This window comes from Corvus cornix, chromosome 2, assembly GCF_000738735.6.
Source record: "Corvus cornix cornix isolate S_Up_H32 chromosome 2, ASM73873v5, whole genome shotgun sequence".
NCBI lineage: Eukaryota > Metazoa > Chordata > Aves > Passeriformes > Corvidae > Corvus > Corvus cornix.
In genome coordinates, this window is record NC_046333.1 from 55,406,224 (window position 1) to 55,424,750 (window position 18,527).

Genomic DNA, 18,527 nt, shown 5'->3' on the forward strand with positions numbered 1-18,527 from the left:
GCACATTGTCTCAGCAGGGTCCCTGACAATGACACACCTGTAGCAGGCTACTATTAAAAGACTGTAAAAGCATTGACAAGACAGGTAAGCTTGCTGGCTTTTTTTTTTTTTAACATGCTTTTTCTTCCTGTATGTTGTCACTGATAAACAAAACATTGATGAGTCAGTCACTTGCTGACTACTCATTTAGGCTTCCTGGCAGGAAGAACTGCAGATGCTATGGAACAGCTGCAGCCACGCCTGCTAGCCAACCATGCACAGCCGGTTTGCAAGGCAGAGGAGTTCAGGGCTCCGTGTAGGGAGCTGCCAGGGAATGGGCCAGGAAGCCAACAGGAGTGCAGTTAATCACCTCAACAGAAAAACGGTATTTATTTCACAGACCTGTTCTGAGAAATCATCAGCATGAATACAAGCTGTTCCATGGAAATGTAATGTAAACATAGTGAATATTAATGACACCCAGTTGACCTCTGTGTCCAGCCTCTGCTGTGAGATGTAATCACAATTGCCTTATTGTAATGCCAGGAGATCTATAGAATTAAATCTCCTATGAGGTACTTCCAGTGTATTAAATAAACATAAATTCAGTACGACTGAAATGGATTTGAAACATTATTCACGTCAGTACCATTTTCATGCTTTGCTGTAAGAAACTATAGAATTAAATGCGCTATTTATAAATTGCACAGAGACTCAAGATGTTATTTCACATCATCATAAGGAGATTATATATCTGAGCACTATGAGTTGTGAACACCTTACATGTGGTTAAATGGGATTTTATTTTACAGAAAATGTAAGCAAAAATGAAAAATGAGCCCCTTAACATGAATCATAACTACAATCCTTGTAGAGAGATATACATTTTACCTAGTTATGTATAAATCCATATTTACTGAAAAATGGAACGTGAGTCATGTGGGAAATAAAAAGATGACATATAATATGCAAATACCATAAAGACAAGTATTTTCATATAGCAATGCCACCAAATGCGATAATTTACTCGAATGGTGTATGAAGACAAAAACGTAAATAAAATTGCACCTAACAGTGAGAGAGAGTCAGGCCAGCTGTTAGGAAAAGACATTTCCTACTGCATCCCAAAACTTCAGTTTTAACTCTCTGATTACTTAGTTGTTGTATAGACTGTCACACTAGCCCCTCTTCAAAAATTGTGATGATGAGGACATTGCTCGTAACAGAGCCCTAGTTCAAATCTGAAGCACTCAGGAAGAAGGTTTTCTCAGAATCCATTCATTTCCTGTGAATTTTGCAACATCTAAATTTTGGTGCTTTAAGCATGTAATCCTTTAAGAGACATCTTTGCCCTGGCAAGGTAAGAAACGGGCACCTGTGAACTTCAGATGGTTTTACCTCAAAGGGCTAAATCTTTGAGCTTTAATCTGGTGATAGCACTTTTCCCTTCTTTGAAACAACTGATGCATTTCCCTGAACTGCTGTAAATCAAGTGTCAGGTTATCAATAATGGCAGCTTGCAAATTCCTGCAAGAATTGCTGAGTTCCAGACAGAATCCTGTGGAGATTACCTCTGCAGTGAGCACTAAAGGGCACAGCTCTGCAGCTCATTTCATCTCCTTGGCTTTCTCTTCTGTTTTGGATGTGCAAATAATGCTGTACTTGAAATTTTGGATGAACTCCTTAAATTATCAAAAATTAAATAAAGAGCCATTTTCTACACTAAGTTACTTTACTCTTTGTAATGTTGTTTGAGACAGAGGCATCCAGAGGCAACAGAGAAGTAAATAAATGAGCAGCTTCTCAGTGTCTGTCCTGAAGTTGGACAGATACAAGACTAAGGTCTCAAATGCACTTTGACAAATGGAGAGAAAAGAAATGCTGCAATTATTTGTGGGTTTATGCACTGCAAAAAAGAGACTTGGGGTGTCATACAGCAGTTACACAGCAGGTCAGCAGGATGCCAGCAGGATGCCAGCAGGATCCCATGGGCCTTCTTATTGACCAGAACTATTTTATTCTTCCTTCTACAGCTCTGCCTGCCTAGGTGAAGATTCCTGCTGTACCGCAAGCTCATTGAAGAAGGAGGTGTGGTATGTGTTTCTATACCTTGTACAATGCAAGTGGGTGCTGGCCCAATACTGAAGGTCCTGGTTCCTACAAGAACATACATACCAAAGCAATTCATGATAAGGCAGTTTGTTGGAATTGGAAAAAACAGTGAAGTTTCTTTAGTCCAGTGGACTAAACCACACCTGAAATAGCAAACTCTGTATGGACTCCATGGTGATTCCTCTTCAGTGGAGTGCTGATAAATCCTTCTGGCATCATCCTGGCAAAAAAATTCAATTCAGTGGTATAGAATGAGTCACATCTTTCATATAAGCAGACAAAACTAATTTGTGCTAAAGCATTGCAAGGGGTTAAAGAATGAAGGAGAAACTATCATTGCAAACAAAATTTAAATCATTCAATAAGAATGTAATCTTCAAGTTTCCAATCCAAGTTGCTGTATGCTGAAGTGGCATGCCTGTTATTTCTAAATAAACGGTGGAGGAAAAAAGAAGTGAAAATCTCCACTCGGCACTGAATTTTAATTTTTTTGGTAGTCCGTTACGGCTCTCGGCCAGGACTACAGCCCCCAGCAGCCCCCTCGCGGTCCCGTCGCGCCCCGGGCGCGCACCCAGCGGGCCGCGCGCGCAGCGCTGTCGTGGCGCTCGCGGGTGAAGGGTCCGCGGCCGCCGCGCCGAGCCCCGCCGTGTTCCTGCGGCGCTCCCGGCCTCCTCCTCATCCTCCTCTTCTTCTTCCTCCTTCTCCTTGTCCCGCTCCTCCCGCGGCAGCTCAGGGCAGAGCCATGAGGCGCGCGGGGCTGGGTAAGCGCGGCGGCGGGGCCGGGCCGGGCCGCGACACGGGCAGAACCCGGCCGCAGTCAGGGCTCGGGGCGGGGAGGTGTGAGAGGGGCTGTGCCCGTGGGTGCAGGGTTGCGGCAGAGCTTGGGAGCTTTGGCGGGGAAGGGCCATCACCCCTGCCTCTGCCTCTCCTTCTGGCCCAGCTGGATTTACGGAGCAGCACTAGGGTTTGTGGTTTATCATAGAATCATACGATTTGGTTTGGAAGTGACTTCAAAGACCATCTAGGTCCACCCCCCATGCCGTGATACCTTTCTCTAGACCAGGTTGCTCACAGCCCCATCCAACCTGGCCTTGAACACTTCCGGGGATGAGGCACCCACAGCTTCTGTGGGTGTTCCAGCGCCTCACCACCCTCGCAGTAAAGCATTCTTTCCTAATACTGCATTTAAACCTATTGTCTTTCAATTTGAACACATTTCCCTTGTCCTGTCACTACATGCTCTTGTAAATAGTTTTGCCCTATTTAGTTGTGCTGTTGTTTAGTTGTTCTAACACCATGTTAGTTTTAGATGTGTTCCCATGGATGGGCAGATTTGTTGCTCTTCAGTCAAGTCCTCTCCAAGTTCAGAAATTTTTGGGTTTTTTTGTTTTTCGTTTTTTTTTTTTTTTAGTACTTCTGTATGTTTTCGTGCCATGTTTGGGGAGTAAAAAGCCAATAATCCCAACTATTATAAATTTATTACAGATATAATCTGGTGCAAATTGAGAAATCCTTGCAGAGTTCCTGCTGAGTGTCTTGAGCAGCTTAGGCTGCATTTTTCAGCCAGCAGTCATGCTGATGACTATAAGGAAACTTTGAACTCCCACATCATGTTCTACAACCATGTGGGTGCTGTGACGGCACCGTATAGCTTAGGAGATGTGTGCGCTTCGGAAGTGTATGACTGAGTTCTGGGGCTTCCTCCTACAAAATATTTAGGGCTAAACCAGGTGTGTCTGACACTACCCTAGACTTACTCCTACACTTCAGATTTGTATTGTGCAGTAGTATTTTCATGAAATCAAACAAGTCTTGGGAAAGCTTCTTAGTGGATCAAGAGAGGTTGTAGGATGTTTATCATTAAAAAGTGGGCATTTGATAGTGCTTGGGTCTTCAGTCCTTTCCTTTGTCAGACTGACAGCTTGCTCTTGGGTGTGAGCTGAGAGAGGCTGGAGTGGAGGCCACCCAGCTCAGTGTGGTGTTTCTGAAGAGGTAATGGATGTTTATGCAGGAGTTCTGAAGAAAGAGCATGCTTGCTTCTAGGCTGTCTCTGGCAAACAATGCCTTAAGGATCATCCTGAAACTGCTTTTTAAAAAAATTTTCTGGAAGGCTAAGCAGAAAGCTCAAACGTCTGTTACCAGCTGCAGTAAAATATTCTGCTTTACCTTCACATTTCAGCTGTCACTTCAGAACTATTTTTTATTTGATAAGTTGGAAATAGAAACTGGGTACCAGCACCTCTGCAGTTGTCACCAGCTACCTGGTACCTCTCTCTTAGCCTGCAATTATGTTTGGTCATGTCCCTGTTACATGGCAATGAGCAGTGTTGCAGGAGAGCCCGTAGAACTGCCACGCTGAAGTTTCTGTGTTTCCCATGAATAGTTGTAGCCAGGCTTCTTCCTTGTGCTTCCTGTGACGTGAAAAGAAGCAGCTGTGCTGTTGAAAAGCTTTGGGGCACTTGTTCATGTCTGCATTGTCACAGTCCATTTAAGAGACCCAGTTTCAGTGTTTTGGCATGAAGCTGTATGGTATATTAACTTACAAACATAATCAAAATCATGGGTCACTTGGTAGGAAGCACTGTAGTTAGATGCACTTGTAAAATCAGACACAGTGAGAACAACCCTGACTCTAAATTACAACATTTTAGTCACATTTCTGTGTTAGGCATTGGTACTTTTAATTTAGGTCAGGGTAGAAAAGGCTTCTTGACTCACTGGGATGAAATAAAAACATACATTTCATTGCAGTCTACAACTTCCTTGTGAGGGGAAGAGGAGGGGCAGGCACTGATCTCTTCTCTGTGGTGACCAGTGACAGAACCCAAGGGAGTGGCCTGAAGCTGTAGCAGGGGAGGTTTAGGTTGGGTATCAGTAAAAGGTTCATCACCCACAGGGTGGTTGGGCTCTGGAACAGGCTCCCCAGGGAAGTGGTCACAGCACCAAGCCTGGCAGAGTTCAAGAAGCAAACACTGTCAGCCACATGGTGTGACTCTTGGAAATGGTCCTGCACAGAGCCAGGAGCTGGACTTGGATGATCCTTGTGGGTCCCTTCTAACTCAGAAGATTCTGTAATTCGGTCTTGTTGAAGATCTGTCATTAGCTTAACATACAAATGAAAAGATCTTCATTATTAGATCTAAAGAATGGTTTAATGGGTAAATACAAAATTATATCATCAAAATAGCATTGTAATGCTCTATTTTAAAATATTAATATTATGTATGCCAAGCACACAATGAAGCTTTCTGAGATGGAGCTCCCAACGTGAATATGGTTGGTGTCTCTTCTCTCCTTTTGCCTCAAAAAGAAAAAATCTACCTAAACACAAAAATCTTTAAAGTGTATTTAAAAGGCATTCAATTTAAGTGTTCCATTGTGACTAGGCAAAAAAATATTTATATATATTTGAAAAATATTTTTTAATGTTATAACTGCATTATTAGTTGAATTAATCTAGTGCGGTCTTTATCATAAAGGTTATAGTAGTTCTTTTCTGGTTGCCTTTCTAAGTCTTGATCTCTGCATTGTTTTCAGTTCTTAGATTTGAGGTCTATGACTGATTTTTGTCTCAACTGGACATGACTTTAATTCTCCTCTACCCATGCTGCTGTCCAGCTGCTGTCTGTAGGAGATGTTTATTAGAAGTTGGAGGAAGTGAAGGTGTGGGGCTGAGCAGCTTTCATTTGCTTCTGCCTTGCATACTGTGCTGACTCAGTTGTCTGGATGACAGTCCTGAAGCTCCATCACCCAAAAAACACAGGCAGGAGTGAGAACTGTGGAATGGTGACTGAAACAGCAGTGCTCTGCTCAGAGGCCTGACTTCTGCTCTAAGGTCTTGTTTGTAAAGAAACTCATGGGAGGATCATGGTATAGTTTCTCCTTTAAATGTGTGATCGAGTGATATTTATCTTTGTTAGAGAATGGTCTTTCCTATTTTCAGTTTGGTTTACCATGTGTAATGGCCTCAGTGCTTCATTCCCATCTCCATGTAATGCCTGGATTGATTTCCATAGCACTCATCTGAAAACATTATCAAGGGAAAAAAATTACAGCCATTCCTCAGTTTCTCTTCTTTTATTTGCATATTGAAGGGTAACTTCTGCATTTGGAAAAAGATTGAGTCCCTGTTCCAGGAACATGCAGAACACTTGCTCCAGTGTGTCTTCTGTCTCTGACTACTGATTGTTGTGTTTACAGGTGATGCAGCAGCTGCAGGGAGCTATGGCTATACCAACAGTGGTTACAGTGTTTATGAAGAAGAGAATGACAGGTTAACAGAGAGTCTGCGTACGAAAGTCAGTGCCATTAAATCGGTACGTATTTAACTACAGTGGTATCGTCACATTCATTGAATCCAATTACCTGAATAAGGGAAGCAGTAGAATAGTTTAAAACAGAAATTTAGAACTGCGATGTGTTAACCTGTTTGGATGCCAAGTGACCACCAAAACTGCTTTATCACTCCTCAGGTGGAAGGATGAGGGAGGAACAAGTATGATTAAAGGTTCATGTATCAAGGGCAGGGAGAGATCGCTCACCAATTACCATTGTGGGCAAAACAGACTTGACTTATGGAAATTAATTTATTGACAGTCAAATCCGTGGGGTAATGAGAAATAAAGTCTTAAAACACCTTGCCACTACCCTTCCCTTTCTACTGGACTCAACTTCACTCCCAATTTTCTCTACTTCCTACCCCTCAGTGGTGCACAGGAACAGGGAATGGGAGTTGCGGTCAAAAAAAAAATGTAATGTGAAAACAGCTCTTAGAAATAGCATGCTAATGTCCTCTGAAGGAGAAATTTGGTGTTCTGATGATTCCAATTCCTTTCAGAGATTTAGGACTTCTTTCAAACAAGTCTGACTGAAAGTCAGCTCTGAGATTAAAGTTGTGTGTGTTTCTTGTTCTTAAAAGCTTAAAGTTTTATAAAGTACATTCCAGTGAATTTTTAGGCCTGAACTGACTTGAAGTCTTACTGCTAATACTGTTGATTAAAATTGGTTTAGTCTCAAAGAGGAATTAAACAAGTTTAGAATAAGAATTTAAAACAAGGGAGTAAAAAAAAAGCTTTGACCTTTGTTATCAAATTTCATTTCTTGTCTCCTCCAGTGGTATGTTATGTTTCAAAATCTGTATATGTCAACAGTGCAGTTCATGGTGCCCCAAGGAGCTCTTTCTGTAGTTGCATCTTTTAGTGCAATGTGATAATCTTTGTATATTCCAAACCTTCCAAGAAGCCTCATGTAAAATCAGTTTCACTCTTGATTGAAATGCACCAGTATGAGATAATGAGATTCAAGTTGTGACATGTGTAAACAAATGGGTTTTGGCTAATCCAAAGTATGGGGGCATGGAGTGCATTTCCCTCCATCCTAGGAGTTGAGCAGGTTGTTCAAGGCCAGTGTGCTGATGTCAGAGGAAAAGCTGCTAAGAGTCAGGCTCAGTGCCAGTTCTCCCGTTTACCTCCAGAGCTGCTTTAAGCCAAGGCTCTTCTGGCTGGCTCCCACCTTTGCGGTGCTGCAGCTGTGTTGCAGCTCCAGCTGTGTCTGGTCTCATACCTCCCTGGTTCCAACCCTAACCTGACTTCACTTTCTGGCTTCACCTGAGACCTGTCTCAGGCTGCTGCCTGGGCTGTTGCTGGCCCTGGTCACTGTCTCAGGACTGCCTGTCCCTGGCCTGTGCAGCTTTCCTCCTTGTCCTGCAGCACCCTTCTATTCTGGGACACAAAGTAGAGAAGGGCTACACAAGTTCGCTGAAGAAAGTCCCATTTATAGCACAGCAGCAGCTTGTCAAAAGAGACGTGTTCGCTGGTTACAAGTGTCAACTCCAGCAACACTGAGTCAAACCAATGCTCGTGGTTCTCTCTGCTGTGTGCCAGCAATTTTAACAGTTGTTCCAGGAAATGGGTAGTTGATACTCCAGACTTGACTAGATCTTGAGTTTTTAAAAGTCCATGCAATAATTCAAGTAAGAGATTATCTGGAAAAGGGGAAGAGGAGCACTGAGTACTTTCTCTGACTCTTGAGATTCATCTAGTCAGATGAAAAATCTTTATTTCCTTAAGGGTTATTGATAGAACACTGTGCATGTTATTTTGTTTCTTGAAAATATCAGGTATTGCTTTCACTGGGGAAATGCTAGTCATGTCGTGTATTTTCAGCTGGGTTCTCTAATGTATGTATAACTGATTACTCATATTTAATACTTCTTGTTTTATTTTGTTTGGCGTTTTTTTTCATAGCTTTCCATTGAAATTGGAACAGAAGTTAAAAACCAGAATAAAATGTTATCAGAAATGGTAAGTGTTGAATATCTAGCTTCCTTTAAATATGAGTCAGAATTAAGAAGTTAATAATGTAAAGCATCCTGTCTTTTAGTGTGAACATTTGTATTAAAATGTTGACAGCTTATTGTTGACTGTAATATGTGACTAATTTGTCAACAGTATCAGTATTTCTGTTCAAAAAGATAAGGTGTGCAAATACATTACTTTTAAGACACAACCAAGATCTTCATGCTTCAGATATGAGTATTGGTTTTCAATTAGCAAATGTATAGTATCATTAAAAAGGCAAATGCCTTTTTTGCTTACGCTTTGCTTTGGCTTGGGGTAAAAATAGCACTGGATAAACTGTGAAAAAAACTGTGGAAAAAAAATATGGAAAAAAAAACTGTGAAAGTTTTTCTTGGATCATTTTTGCCTCTAAAATAATTTTAGTTTTGGAAATTTTGAAAAAACAGGGAAAACTACACTTAGTAGGCTGTAAGGGTATTTCTTTTCTCAGAGTGACATTTTTTTGTTGTTTTGTTTGCTTGTTTGTTTTTTTTTAAATGTAGGAGAATGATTTTGACTCTACGGGTGGACTTCTAGGTGCAACTATGGGCAGACTAAGAACACTCTCCAGAGGAAGCCAGACAAAGCTATTATGCTACATGATGCTCTTTTCATTATTTGTTTTTTTTGTAATATACTGGATTATTAAACTGAGGTGATGCATGTTACCTCTGGTTTACATTGTGTAATTTCAGCTGTAGCCTTAGTTAATGAAGACATTGATCTAAAGTGGCACATTCTGTTGGTAAAACACAGTGAAATTGTTGTAAATTGCATTAACAATTAATGCGAAATTATATATCGTTTTCTTAATGTATCAGAATTTTTCCATCATCCCCTGTTTTGGGGGGATAATTTGTAAATATGCAGAAACTGCTAGCATAGCATGATAGATTTTTTTTTAGGGGGAAAATAGTTTTTAGAATTGATTGAAAAAATTCAAAGAACAATGGTTATTTGAATATAAAGTAATTGCAAAATTTCGAGGCTTTATTTTTCATTCTGCTTTTCATTCTGGACCATGCTCTAAATTAGAGCTCCAGTTTCAGGCATATAGTAATTTCCTAGGTTGCAAAGACATGAAGAATATGTGGATCTTTCTAACTAGGTCTTGCCTGTGGATTTTTAAAAGGCTGGCCTGAAGCTAACAAGTGTAATAGTGGTACCCCCAAAAATTACTTTTGTGGTTAGATCTGATACTGTTTAAGTAGCTTAAACTACATGTTCTGAGGAGAAGTTACTTAAAACTGGATTTTTATTTTTTAATTTAAATGTGACAGATCATGTTTACACATCTGCTCTTTTAAGCAAATGCCTTTCATCATTGGGACCAACCAATATGGACACAGTACAAATGTTTTCTTTATATTTAAAGTATTTAAAACTTAATGATTCCATTGAATCACTTGGACTTTTACCATTAGTATGTTTGCTTTTCAGTTAGTGATAGTCTCTAAATCTACAGTGCATGATGTCTGAAATACAATGGCAGATATTTTGAATTTTATATTAAAGTATATTATGATGCATTTGTTGGAAGTGCAGTCACAGTAAGGTACTTTATTTTGAAGACTTAGTTTTGGCTCACCAAGTAGTTTCTAATCATTGAGGCTATTACATTGCTGAGTTTAACATTCAAAAAAAATTAAGTTTCCTAGATATTGAAATTGTATCTACAATTTTGGAAAACTTTTCTAGAAATACTGTATAATGTGTTGCCATTAATAACCAATTATGAACTTACAAATAAAGTGTCCTGTAGTATTATCCTAGCTAGTGTTGTTTATATACAGTTTTTTCTACTGTAGAATAGCAGTGTATTTGTTTGGAAACGGTGCTGTATTTAAGGGGCAATTTTTATTTTTATAGTCAATAATACAGGCTGCCTCTTCCAGCTTAAATGGCTGTTTTAGGAAGAGTTTACCACACAGTTTTCATATTAACATGTTTATTTTTAATATTTTTCTTTAACAGTTATGCACAAAACATGGTACACTGCTGTTGAAGTTCAGGCCTCTGAAAGCTTCAGATACATTTAAACAGCTGTTTGTAGAATTCTGCAAATAAAAATCTAACACCACTACAATCACCAAAAATCCATGACAGAGTGTAGTACAAATTGATATGGATTTGGCAAAGATGACAGAGCTTATTTTGATGATTGCTTGCTAAGAGGGAAAGATAGGGAAGGTACCTGTAATTGAGAGGAAAGGTACTGTTCTAGGGTTTGATTCTGGCAGAGAATCATTTGTGCCATAATTGTTGATCTTGAAAGCAAAGCTATACTGAAATTAGATTAAGCTACATAGCTTTGTTCATATGGAAGTTCTGTTTCTTAATTGTCAGTTTAGATGCTCTAAAGTGTAGATAAAGCTTGATAAAGAACACATTTTTTTTCTGTGTGCTTAGCATGGGTCATTAGAAAACTTAAGTAACCTACTGAAAAAATGGGATGCAGGAGGCTGCAAGGTTTCAGAGTGCTTCATATCAACAAAAATTTGACACTGGAGAACACAGAATGGTAATGGTGAAAGACCTTGATGTGCATTTTGATGGCAAAATTACTGATCGATTTTCCACTTGAAGCGTACTGGCTGCTTGTCACCTTCAGTGTGCAGCACCAGTCATGCTCTTGCTTTCTTAATTTTCAAGGAAGAGTGGAGATGCATCACTGTCTTGGAAGTATTTCCATGTATTTGCATATGATGGAAAGCATGGTTTCGTCTGTGCCACCTCCTATTGACACCAATCTTAAGTCTCTGCAGAAATATAAAGGATAGATTTAAACATTTGCATGCTGTTCTGATGGTGGACAGCTTGCTCAGAATTGCTTACACATTGCATGCAAATGCCAGATGCCTGCAGAACACCTCATCCACTGGTTCCTGGGCAGGTGCTCTGTGATGCTTCCCACAACACCCCCGCTGGTCCTGTTCCAAACCTGTAGGTGCCTAAGCCTGCAGCTGACCTGTAAGAGGGGAGGGAGCTTTTCCAGGGCCAGCAGCAAAAAGCGTTGCGGCACTTAAATTTGCTTAACTGTGGTAGAAGAGTCAACCAGCACGTGAATTACTGGAGAATTGTACAGAAAGGGTACAATTTCCATTCAGGTTTTCTAACCAATCCTGGTTTCCCTAATGGCTATGTAAGATCTGGTAAAAGCCTTATTAGTATTAGATAGTAGTGTTGTATAGTATTCTGGTATAGTTTTATATAGTCTATAAAGCTTCTGTGCTTTAAAAATGAATGGCTGCTTCAAGAATATTTACTCTTGATTTGATATTTCTGATCACACTCGTTTAAAACCTGCCATTACCATCACTAAGTCATCCCAAACATACTGCCTAAGTTCCCTGTGCTAGCCAGAGTGCAAACTACTGCAGCCTTGAGCAATTTTACTCACAAATTTCTTCCCTCCTTTGGGGAGAAGAAAAAGCCAGCACCAATAAAACTACCAGAACAATTCTTCTAAACTATCTCTACTTAGTAGCTGAAGATTCCCCACCTTCCCATGGGCCTTGCTGAAGGCAGCAGACCTGGAACAGTGGTAGGTTGCTTCTTACTGCTGTATCAAGCTGCAGAAAGTCCCTGCCAATGCTCAGCATTTGGCATCTTCACTGTAGCAACAGCAAGTAACTAATCCTCAGAACTCCTCTGTGATGTCAATAGAAATCCTCTGCAGCAGGAATCCTGGACACATGGGGCTTGTTTATATGAAGTTTTAAATAGGCAGTGGGGAGATCTGGCTTTGGTGGTGTGTGTGACAGACAAGTCAGGCTGTCACATACAAAGACACATCTCAAAAAACCAGAACACCTTTCGTATGTTTTGTGCTTGTGTGTATCTTTATGAATTCGCTGACAATTATATTTTTGTCTCTATGGGTGAGATAAGGAATAGTTCTTACAGAATCTACAGCCAGGTGACTAATGCTGATCTCTCCTCTGGGGACACAGGACAGAAGGTTTCCCCTAATTTAAGCGGATTAAGATGACAAAAGACTCAAATGATTTTAATCTAGCCAGCCCTATTCTGGGAAAGAAACTTGCTTTCATCCTAAGAAAACAGAACCATGGGATTAACTATCCTGCCAGAAACTCTGTAAGGAAGCTGGGGAAGAGGACATAGTAAAGTAAACTTGCATATCAGTTTTTTAATGTATGCGTATGGTTTGATAACTTATATCATTTTATTATGATAATTGATAAATTATTATTTATTTGATAATTTATTATCCAGAATGCATTATTAATACAGCACATAAATGTTTCTATGTATATAAATACTATAATTTAATTGCTTTTGTAAGGGACATTGTTAGGCTACTGCTGTAAAGGCTTTTGATCTGGCATAGTAACATTTTGCTTTTAATCTCTGCATCACCTTTTTCCTGCCTCATGACAGAGCAGCACATTCTGAACTACCTGCAGCCTTGCTGAGGTGAGCACCAACCAGTGGTGGTTTCACCATGACCAAAGACCATGAGGAACTAGCCTGCAACACACCAGGCAGTTTGTAAAGGTGTCATTTTGAGGGACCAAACCTTTAGCTACTTGTTGAGTGTTGTTGAATGCTGTTTTCTGTAGAGAGGGGGAGTTAAACTGAGGAAGGAGAGAAATCCAACTATTGTGTTCTGTCCTTCTAAAACCCTCCTTGCAAAGAGTTCCCTTACATTTGGGAAATTCCATGTGTCTGAAATACTGACTGTAAATTATAAGACTACTCAACCAAATCAAAAGGTGTAAAGGGTAAAAATTAATCCACTTTTTGATGAATAAAAGCAAAAATTCCTTCAATAGCAAGTTAAAAAACTTCACGTAGGAGGGAGGGTGAGGAGCCAATTCCCACCAACCAAACTCAACCCAGGTTATCAATAACTTCTGGTTACATAGCAACAGGAACAAAAAAAGTCCATGTTGTCAAATCATGTTTCCCATCTCCATAGGAACCATGTCATACAGCTTTCAGAAATGTGTCAAGCACTGCTTGAAGGAGAAAAAACAAGCTCCCTTTAATCTTGGACTACCCTAATTTGAAGGCTATCAGACAACAAAGTTGTTCTAATGATTAAGAGACCTCTAATTTACAGCCTGAATGTGTTTCTGAGTAGTGTAATCCAAAATAGTCTGCATCTTAGCATTCCTCTCTTGGCTGGTGTTGACACCTCTGCACCCTGAGCACCATTTGGACCTTGTTTTGCACAAGCTAAGCCATGTCTCTTACCCTGCCCCTAAAACTTTTGGTGCTAGTATTCCTGAAAATCAGGGCTGGTCCTTATTGCTGGCTGAGCTCTCCCATGTGTGCAATCTCCCTAGCCATAAAGCAGGGACAGGTACCTGTTCACAGCACAAGGAAACTTTCAGATCTTGTAGTGTGCTATGTAGGTGTTGAGGTTGCAGCTCATGGCACACTAAATCTGTCTGTAGCTTCAAGCTGGTAAAATGTGATTGTGTTTGCAGTTGTGCCTTCCAGTACCATTTATTACGTGCAGCTGAGAAGCTGGGCCTGCTCTGGGAGCTGCTCTACAGTACATTTTCCTCTGGAAAACCATATGGCATTGAACTGAACAAGCCCTTTCTGTTCCCAAACACCCTGAGTGGAGCCTGCTACATGATCTTTGATGCAGGTGTCATCACCAAACTTCAAACTCCTGCAAAAATAAGTAATTTTCTTTCCCTTTTCTGGCAGTGATCAGTGCTGGTCAGACATGGGGAAGAAAGTGAGTTTTGGTGACTTAAGCCCTGGTTTCCCCTAACAGCCTGGCTTCATGGCAGTGGTCCCTCAGAGATGCTGCTCTCTGCTTCCCTGGTTAGAAGGCCATTGGTAAATTCTTACCAAAGTTTGTGTGGCTCAGAGTAGCACTGCTTCCCAAGCCAGAACTGCTTCTTTTCAGCAAAAATTGCACTTGATTACAAAACCTTTGCCCTTTTTTCCTTGACTAATGATTTTTAGATTTTAACTATTTTAAGGTTTCATTCCTGGCAGGAATTTTCTCCAAAAAATGTACTGATGAACACTCAAGCCTAATATTTTGTGACTTCTTCCATCTTCAGACTCAGCTAGATTGCCTATAGGCTGCCCAAATTAAGCAGAATCTGAAGGAGGCTTTGTTCTAGGAGAGGAGTTCGAGCTGGTGCCACTCAGTGCAGCAGGCCTCTGACCAGGCTGGCACAGCCCACAGCTGTGCCTGCCAGTTCCCATGACCCTGTCCCTTTCTCCTCAGGGACATTCTGAAGGTCGAGCTGAGGCCGTGGACATCACCTCTGCTGCTCTGGGGCATAGCTCTACATTAAAATCGCCACTATACAGTTACCTGCTTTGATTTGCTGTCTTAAAGGTAGATGTCATGTGCTTCATCTCCTAAACTCCTTCTCAAGATACTCATAAAAGTCAAACAAACTGGTAGACAGGCATCTGTCTCAAAGCCTCTGCAGAAAAATGAGGAAACTGCAGATTTCGTTTCACAGATGACAGGAATTAATATTAAGTGTTGTCTCAGCAGTTAGCTACAGACCTCAAAACAAATTGGTTTTTGTCAGCAGAAATGGATAGGTTTCATTTTGTTTGGTACAACCATAAATTTCTATAATAGAAAAAACTGATTAAAATCCCCCAATTGTCTAGACTCACTCAAGTTTAGACATGCTTTGTAAAGAATGAAAGACTATAAACAATGAAATAAAGAATGAAACGGAATAAAGTATTTGAACTGACTTTTAAAATACGTGAAGGAAAAAATCTAGATGGGAATACATTACTTGTAAAAATAATCCACTTAAAACTATACAGAAGTTTGCTCTTTAACTATCTTAAATTACAGATAGACCTTCATATTGCAATAACTACACAACGGTTGAGGAGAAAAATGAAAATGAGTTTCTTCTGCAGCTGTGCATTTGCAATGCTACTTACACTTCTATTTCACATGAGTAGTCAGTATTATTCACTACTGCTTTCTGGAGTCTTTCACAATGCAGTGAGTAAAGAAGTGATAGCATTCTCCCCATCACAGCCCACAAGAGTAAAATTTGTAAGAACTGGAAGCAGTTAGATGTGGTGTTTAGCAGTTAGTAACAATCAATTAAAAAACCCAAACTCTTTTAAGAAGACCACGTAAGTTCTTCCTATAACAATTGAAGTGTACATAATTACTATTAAAATATATGGACCACTACCTGAAATTTTTTAAAACTCATGAAATCTGAAAAATTGCAGTAAACTTGATACTAAAAGGTTTCTTTCCCCTGATCTCTTATAAACAGGGTTTTTCATATAGCTTATGGGTTTGTTCAATAATTCATTTTTGCCAACTCATGATGTCTTTAAAACCTTTCAGACAGAGAAAAATAAACAAGCATGACTCCAGGTTAGTGCTCTCCTTCTCCAGAATGCTGCTTTTAGGGTACAGACTGGAAAGTCCATTCTTTATGGGTTTTATATTGGCTTGTATTTTTCTATGAAACCTTTTGATATTTGGGCTCTAAACTTTTTTTTTAAAACCTATTTTCCCTATTAGAATCTGTACAACTGAAAATGAGACATTTACATATATAAAATCAACCCAGTCTAGGCACCTACATGGTGAAGCAGCTCTCTTCATGCCTTCTAGAGATTAGGCACTTAAGAAATGCCAGTTGTTCTACAAAGTTTAAAATGTTAATGATTCAATGACAGATATGAATAAAGTAACTTGGCAAACAGTTTTGTGCTGTTTCTGTTTACTTCTGACACTAATAACTAAAATTCAGAGACTTCATGCACTAAGCATACATTGTGCTGCATGTTCTTTGAGGAGTGAGTAACAGCCTGATCTGTCGAAGACTAAGCAACATTTCTTTGGGAACTTCGTAAAGATTATGCTACAAAAATGTTTGTACACTAGGACTAGATGGCCTGCTGTGCAATTACACTGCTGCTACTGGACAAACATCACAGTGACGTGAATGGTTACTCAGACTGCTGTACTAAAAAGAACGGCTTTAGGGAAGTTGCTGCTTTGCTTGTTACAGATTAACAAGATTCTGACTTGAACGTGTAGGTATTTTATTAGGTAAAACTCTCCTTGTCCCTTCCTGGACCTTTGGTTACTCAATGATGGAATTTTACTGATTCATAGAAAATTTCAGAGTATAAATATCACACTGCCTTTAGCCTCATTTAGAACGATGTTTGTTTTAGAGATGGAAAGATACATTTCTTTAGCCAGCTGACTTTGTACGCCAAGAGGAAACACTCTGGATGTCTTCTCAGGAAAAATGTCACTGTGCTGGTATACTTGGAAACCGCTCTGGAATCCACACACAAAAGCCCTGCTCACAGTTAACATCACTATACTGGGCTAGGAAATCTTAAAGCTATGTAAAAGCAGGTACACATTAATCTGTACAGACTACGACATTTACAGTAAGTCCTTCAAGACAGGGATTCATTTTATTCAGATTGCCTACTGTGCTCTTAATGTCTCCATCATCCGTGACCATTAGTTGTTAAAATAAGGCTGTGAAAAAAGTAACTAAGAAAAACCATCATATTGACAGCTGGCTTAAAACCACCATCATAAAGCAGTCTGTACCTTTGTAAGAAAATTTAGAAATCCACTTGTCAGAAAACACTGAGGATCTCTCTGACTTACCACAACAGCATTCTTGTTCATAAAATGCTATTAAAAACAGAAAAAGTAACCTACCTAAGAAGAAACAAGCTTTTTGCAGATTTTCTCAAGTGTTCTGCTCTCAGTTTATATAGACACATTTACCAAAATCTTCAACTAACTGAACCACTTATTTGGCTAACTTTGGATTAGGTATTGTCTATGTAAGGGCTGAACAAAAAGCTGTTACTGGCAAGAGAATGCAAGGTCAATTTTGGTCCTTTTACAGAATATAAGACACTAGGGCCAGATACCAAGAAAGCTGTTTGCTTAGGGAGAACTTTGCTCTAAGTAGATATAGACTAAAACTTGAAGATACTTCAATTAATTTTCAAAAAGGCCTCTGTACCATTTAAATGATCTAACAACTTGCTGGAAACAATTACATCTCTCATATATCTCACATGGTATCTAGTGTGACTAAGTGGGTGGAGACTGCTGTCAGAAAAGACTACTGCAGAAGCCAAGTGAGGAACTCCAGTTTCACACATATCTGGGGAAAAAGATAAAGATGATTTTCATTCATTTTAGAAGAAAGCTTCTGGTTTTAGTTCTGTTATTGTAATCAAGATTACAAGCAAACAAAAAGCAAAGAGAAAAAAAAGTCACTGGTTGGTAGCTCTCCCTTTTTTCCCTCTTTTTTCTACTCTGTGGCAGATACCAGAGGACCCTCAGGGAAAATACTGAGTTTTCTTCTTTCATTTGACATTTAAGCTAACCTGTGGGTAGTTCAAACTTCACAACTGTAATGCAAAGCAAAGACATGGCAAAAGAATAGTAAGTACTGACACATGTCTCCCCAAGGTTAATTGCACTGGGTGTCGTTGTATCCATAACGCACTTCAGTGACACGCCACGAAGCAGAACAAGACCATTCACGCTGGTGAGGAGCTGGTGCTCTTTTCAAGTAGGTGATCATTTAACAGGACATTTAAGAGGCTAAATTTCCTTTAAAGCCACTTTGTATTTTCATCACTCCCTTACCTGTAAAACCTGCTCACCAGAACTTCACTGGTGAATCCCATTCCTCCCCAAAACTGGAGACAGCTATCAGTCACTTCACGGGTCAGACGACCTGCCTTTAGCTTAGCCATGGAAGCAAATTTTGTCACATCGTTGCCTTCTACATAGAGAGCTAATAAAAAAAAGAAGAGATAAAAAAGCAGTCAACCCCTTCCCCATGTTCCTTTAGCCTGACAAGGTTCTTTGCATGAAGAGAAGCACATCTGGGAAGCAGATGTGGGCGCTCACCCACGGCACGGTGCAGCAGTGAGCGCAGGAGCTCCACCTCGGTTGCCAGCTCGGCCAGGCGGAAGTGCACGGTTTGGTTGTGCAGGACAGGCTGGCCAAACACCTCCCGCTGGCGGGTGTAGTCAATAGTTTCTTGTATTATAGTTTCCAGTGGTGTCAGGGCTTGAAGAAACAAAGCACAGAACAAGACATCATTTTAG

General features: G+C 40.0%; 2 protein-coding genes across 4 annotated transcripts in view; one reads left to right on the forward strand and one right to left on the reverse strand.

Annotated features, from left to right (window-relative positions):
• Window positions 1–2,669: 2,669 nt before the first annotated feature.
• Window positions 2,670–16,126, forward strand: BET1 (Bet1 golgi vesicular membrane trafficking protein). The gene is made up of 4 exons (XM_010399156.4): window positions 2,670–2,852; window positions 6,292–6,407; window positions 8,337–8,393; window positions 8,933–16,126. Exons 1-4 carry the CDS (start codon window positions 2,834–2,836, stop codon window positions 9,086–9,088), a joined length of 348 nt encoding a protein of 115 aa, XP_010397458.1. The 5' UTR covers window positions 2,670–2,833; the 3' UTR covers window positions 9,089–16,126.
• LOC104689336 (probable acyl-CoA dehydrogenase 6) overlaps window positions 10,361–18,527 on the reverse strand; it is an 80,807-nt gene continuing 72,640 nt past the window's right edge. For 2 of the 3 annotated variants that reach the window (XM_010399402.4, XM_019285591.2), the window contains 3 exons: window positions 18,328–18,489; window positions 18,061–18,211; window positions 10,361–11,188 (listed from right to left, as the gene is read on the reverse strand). In XM_010399402.4, coding sequence (XP_010397704.2) covers window positions 11,098–11,188; window positions 18,061–18,211; window positions 18,328–18,489 — 404 coding nt within the window. In that variant the 3' untranslated portion in view covers window positions 10,361–11,097. Of the gene's footprint in view, window positions 11,189–16,452; window positions 17,570–18,060; window positions 18,212–18,327; window positions 18,490–18,527 lie in introns of those variants that run through there. The other variant, XM_020584655.2, reaches the window with a different exon arrangement.

Bases quoted from the DNA above. Each gene is read 5' to 3' on its own strand.
- BET1 (XM_010399156.4), top strand. The intron at 6,408-8,336 runs GTACGTATTTAA...TTTTTTTCATAG, and splicing joins AAGTCAGTGCCATTAAATCG to CTTTCCATTGAAATTGGAAC. The intron at 8,394-8,932 runs GTAAGTGTTGAA...TTTTAAATGTAG, and splicing joins ATAAAATGTTATCAGAAATG to GAGAATGATTTTGACTCTAC.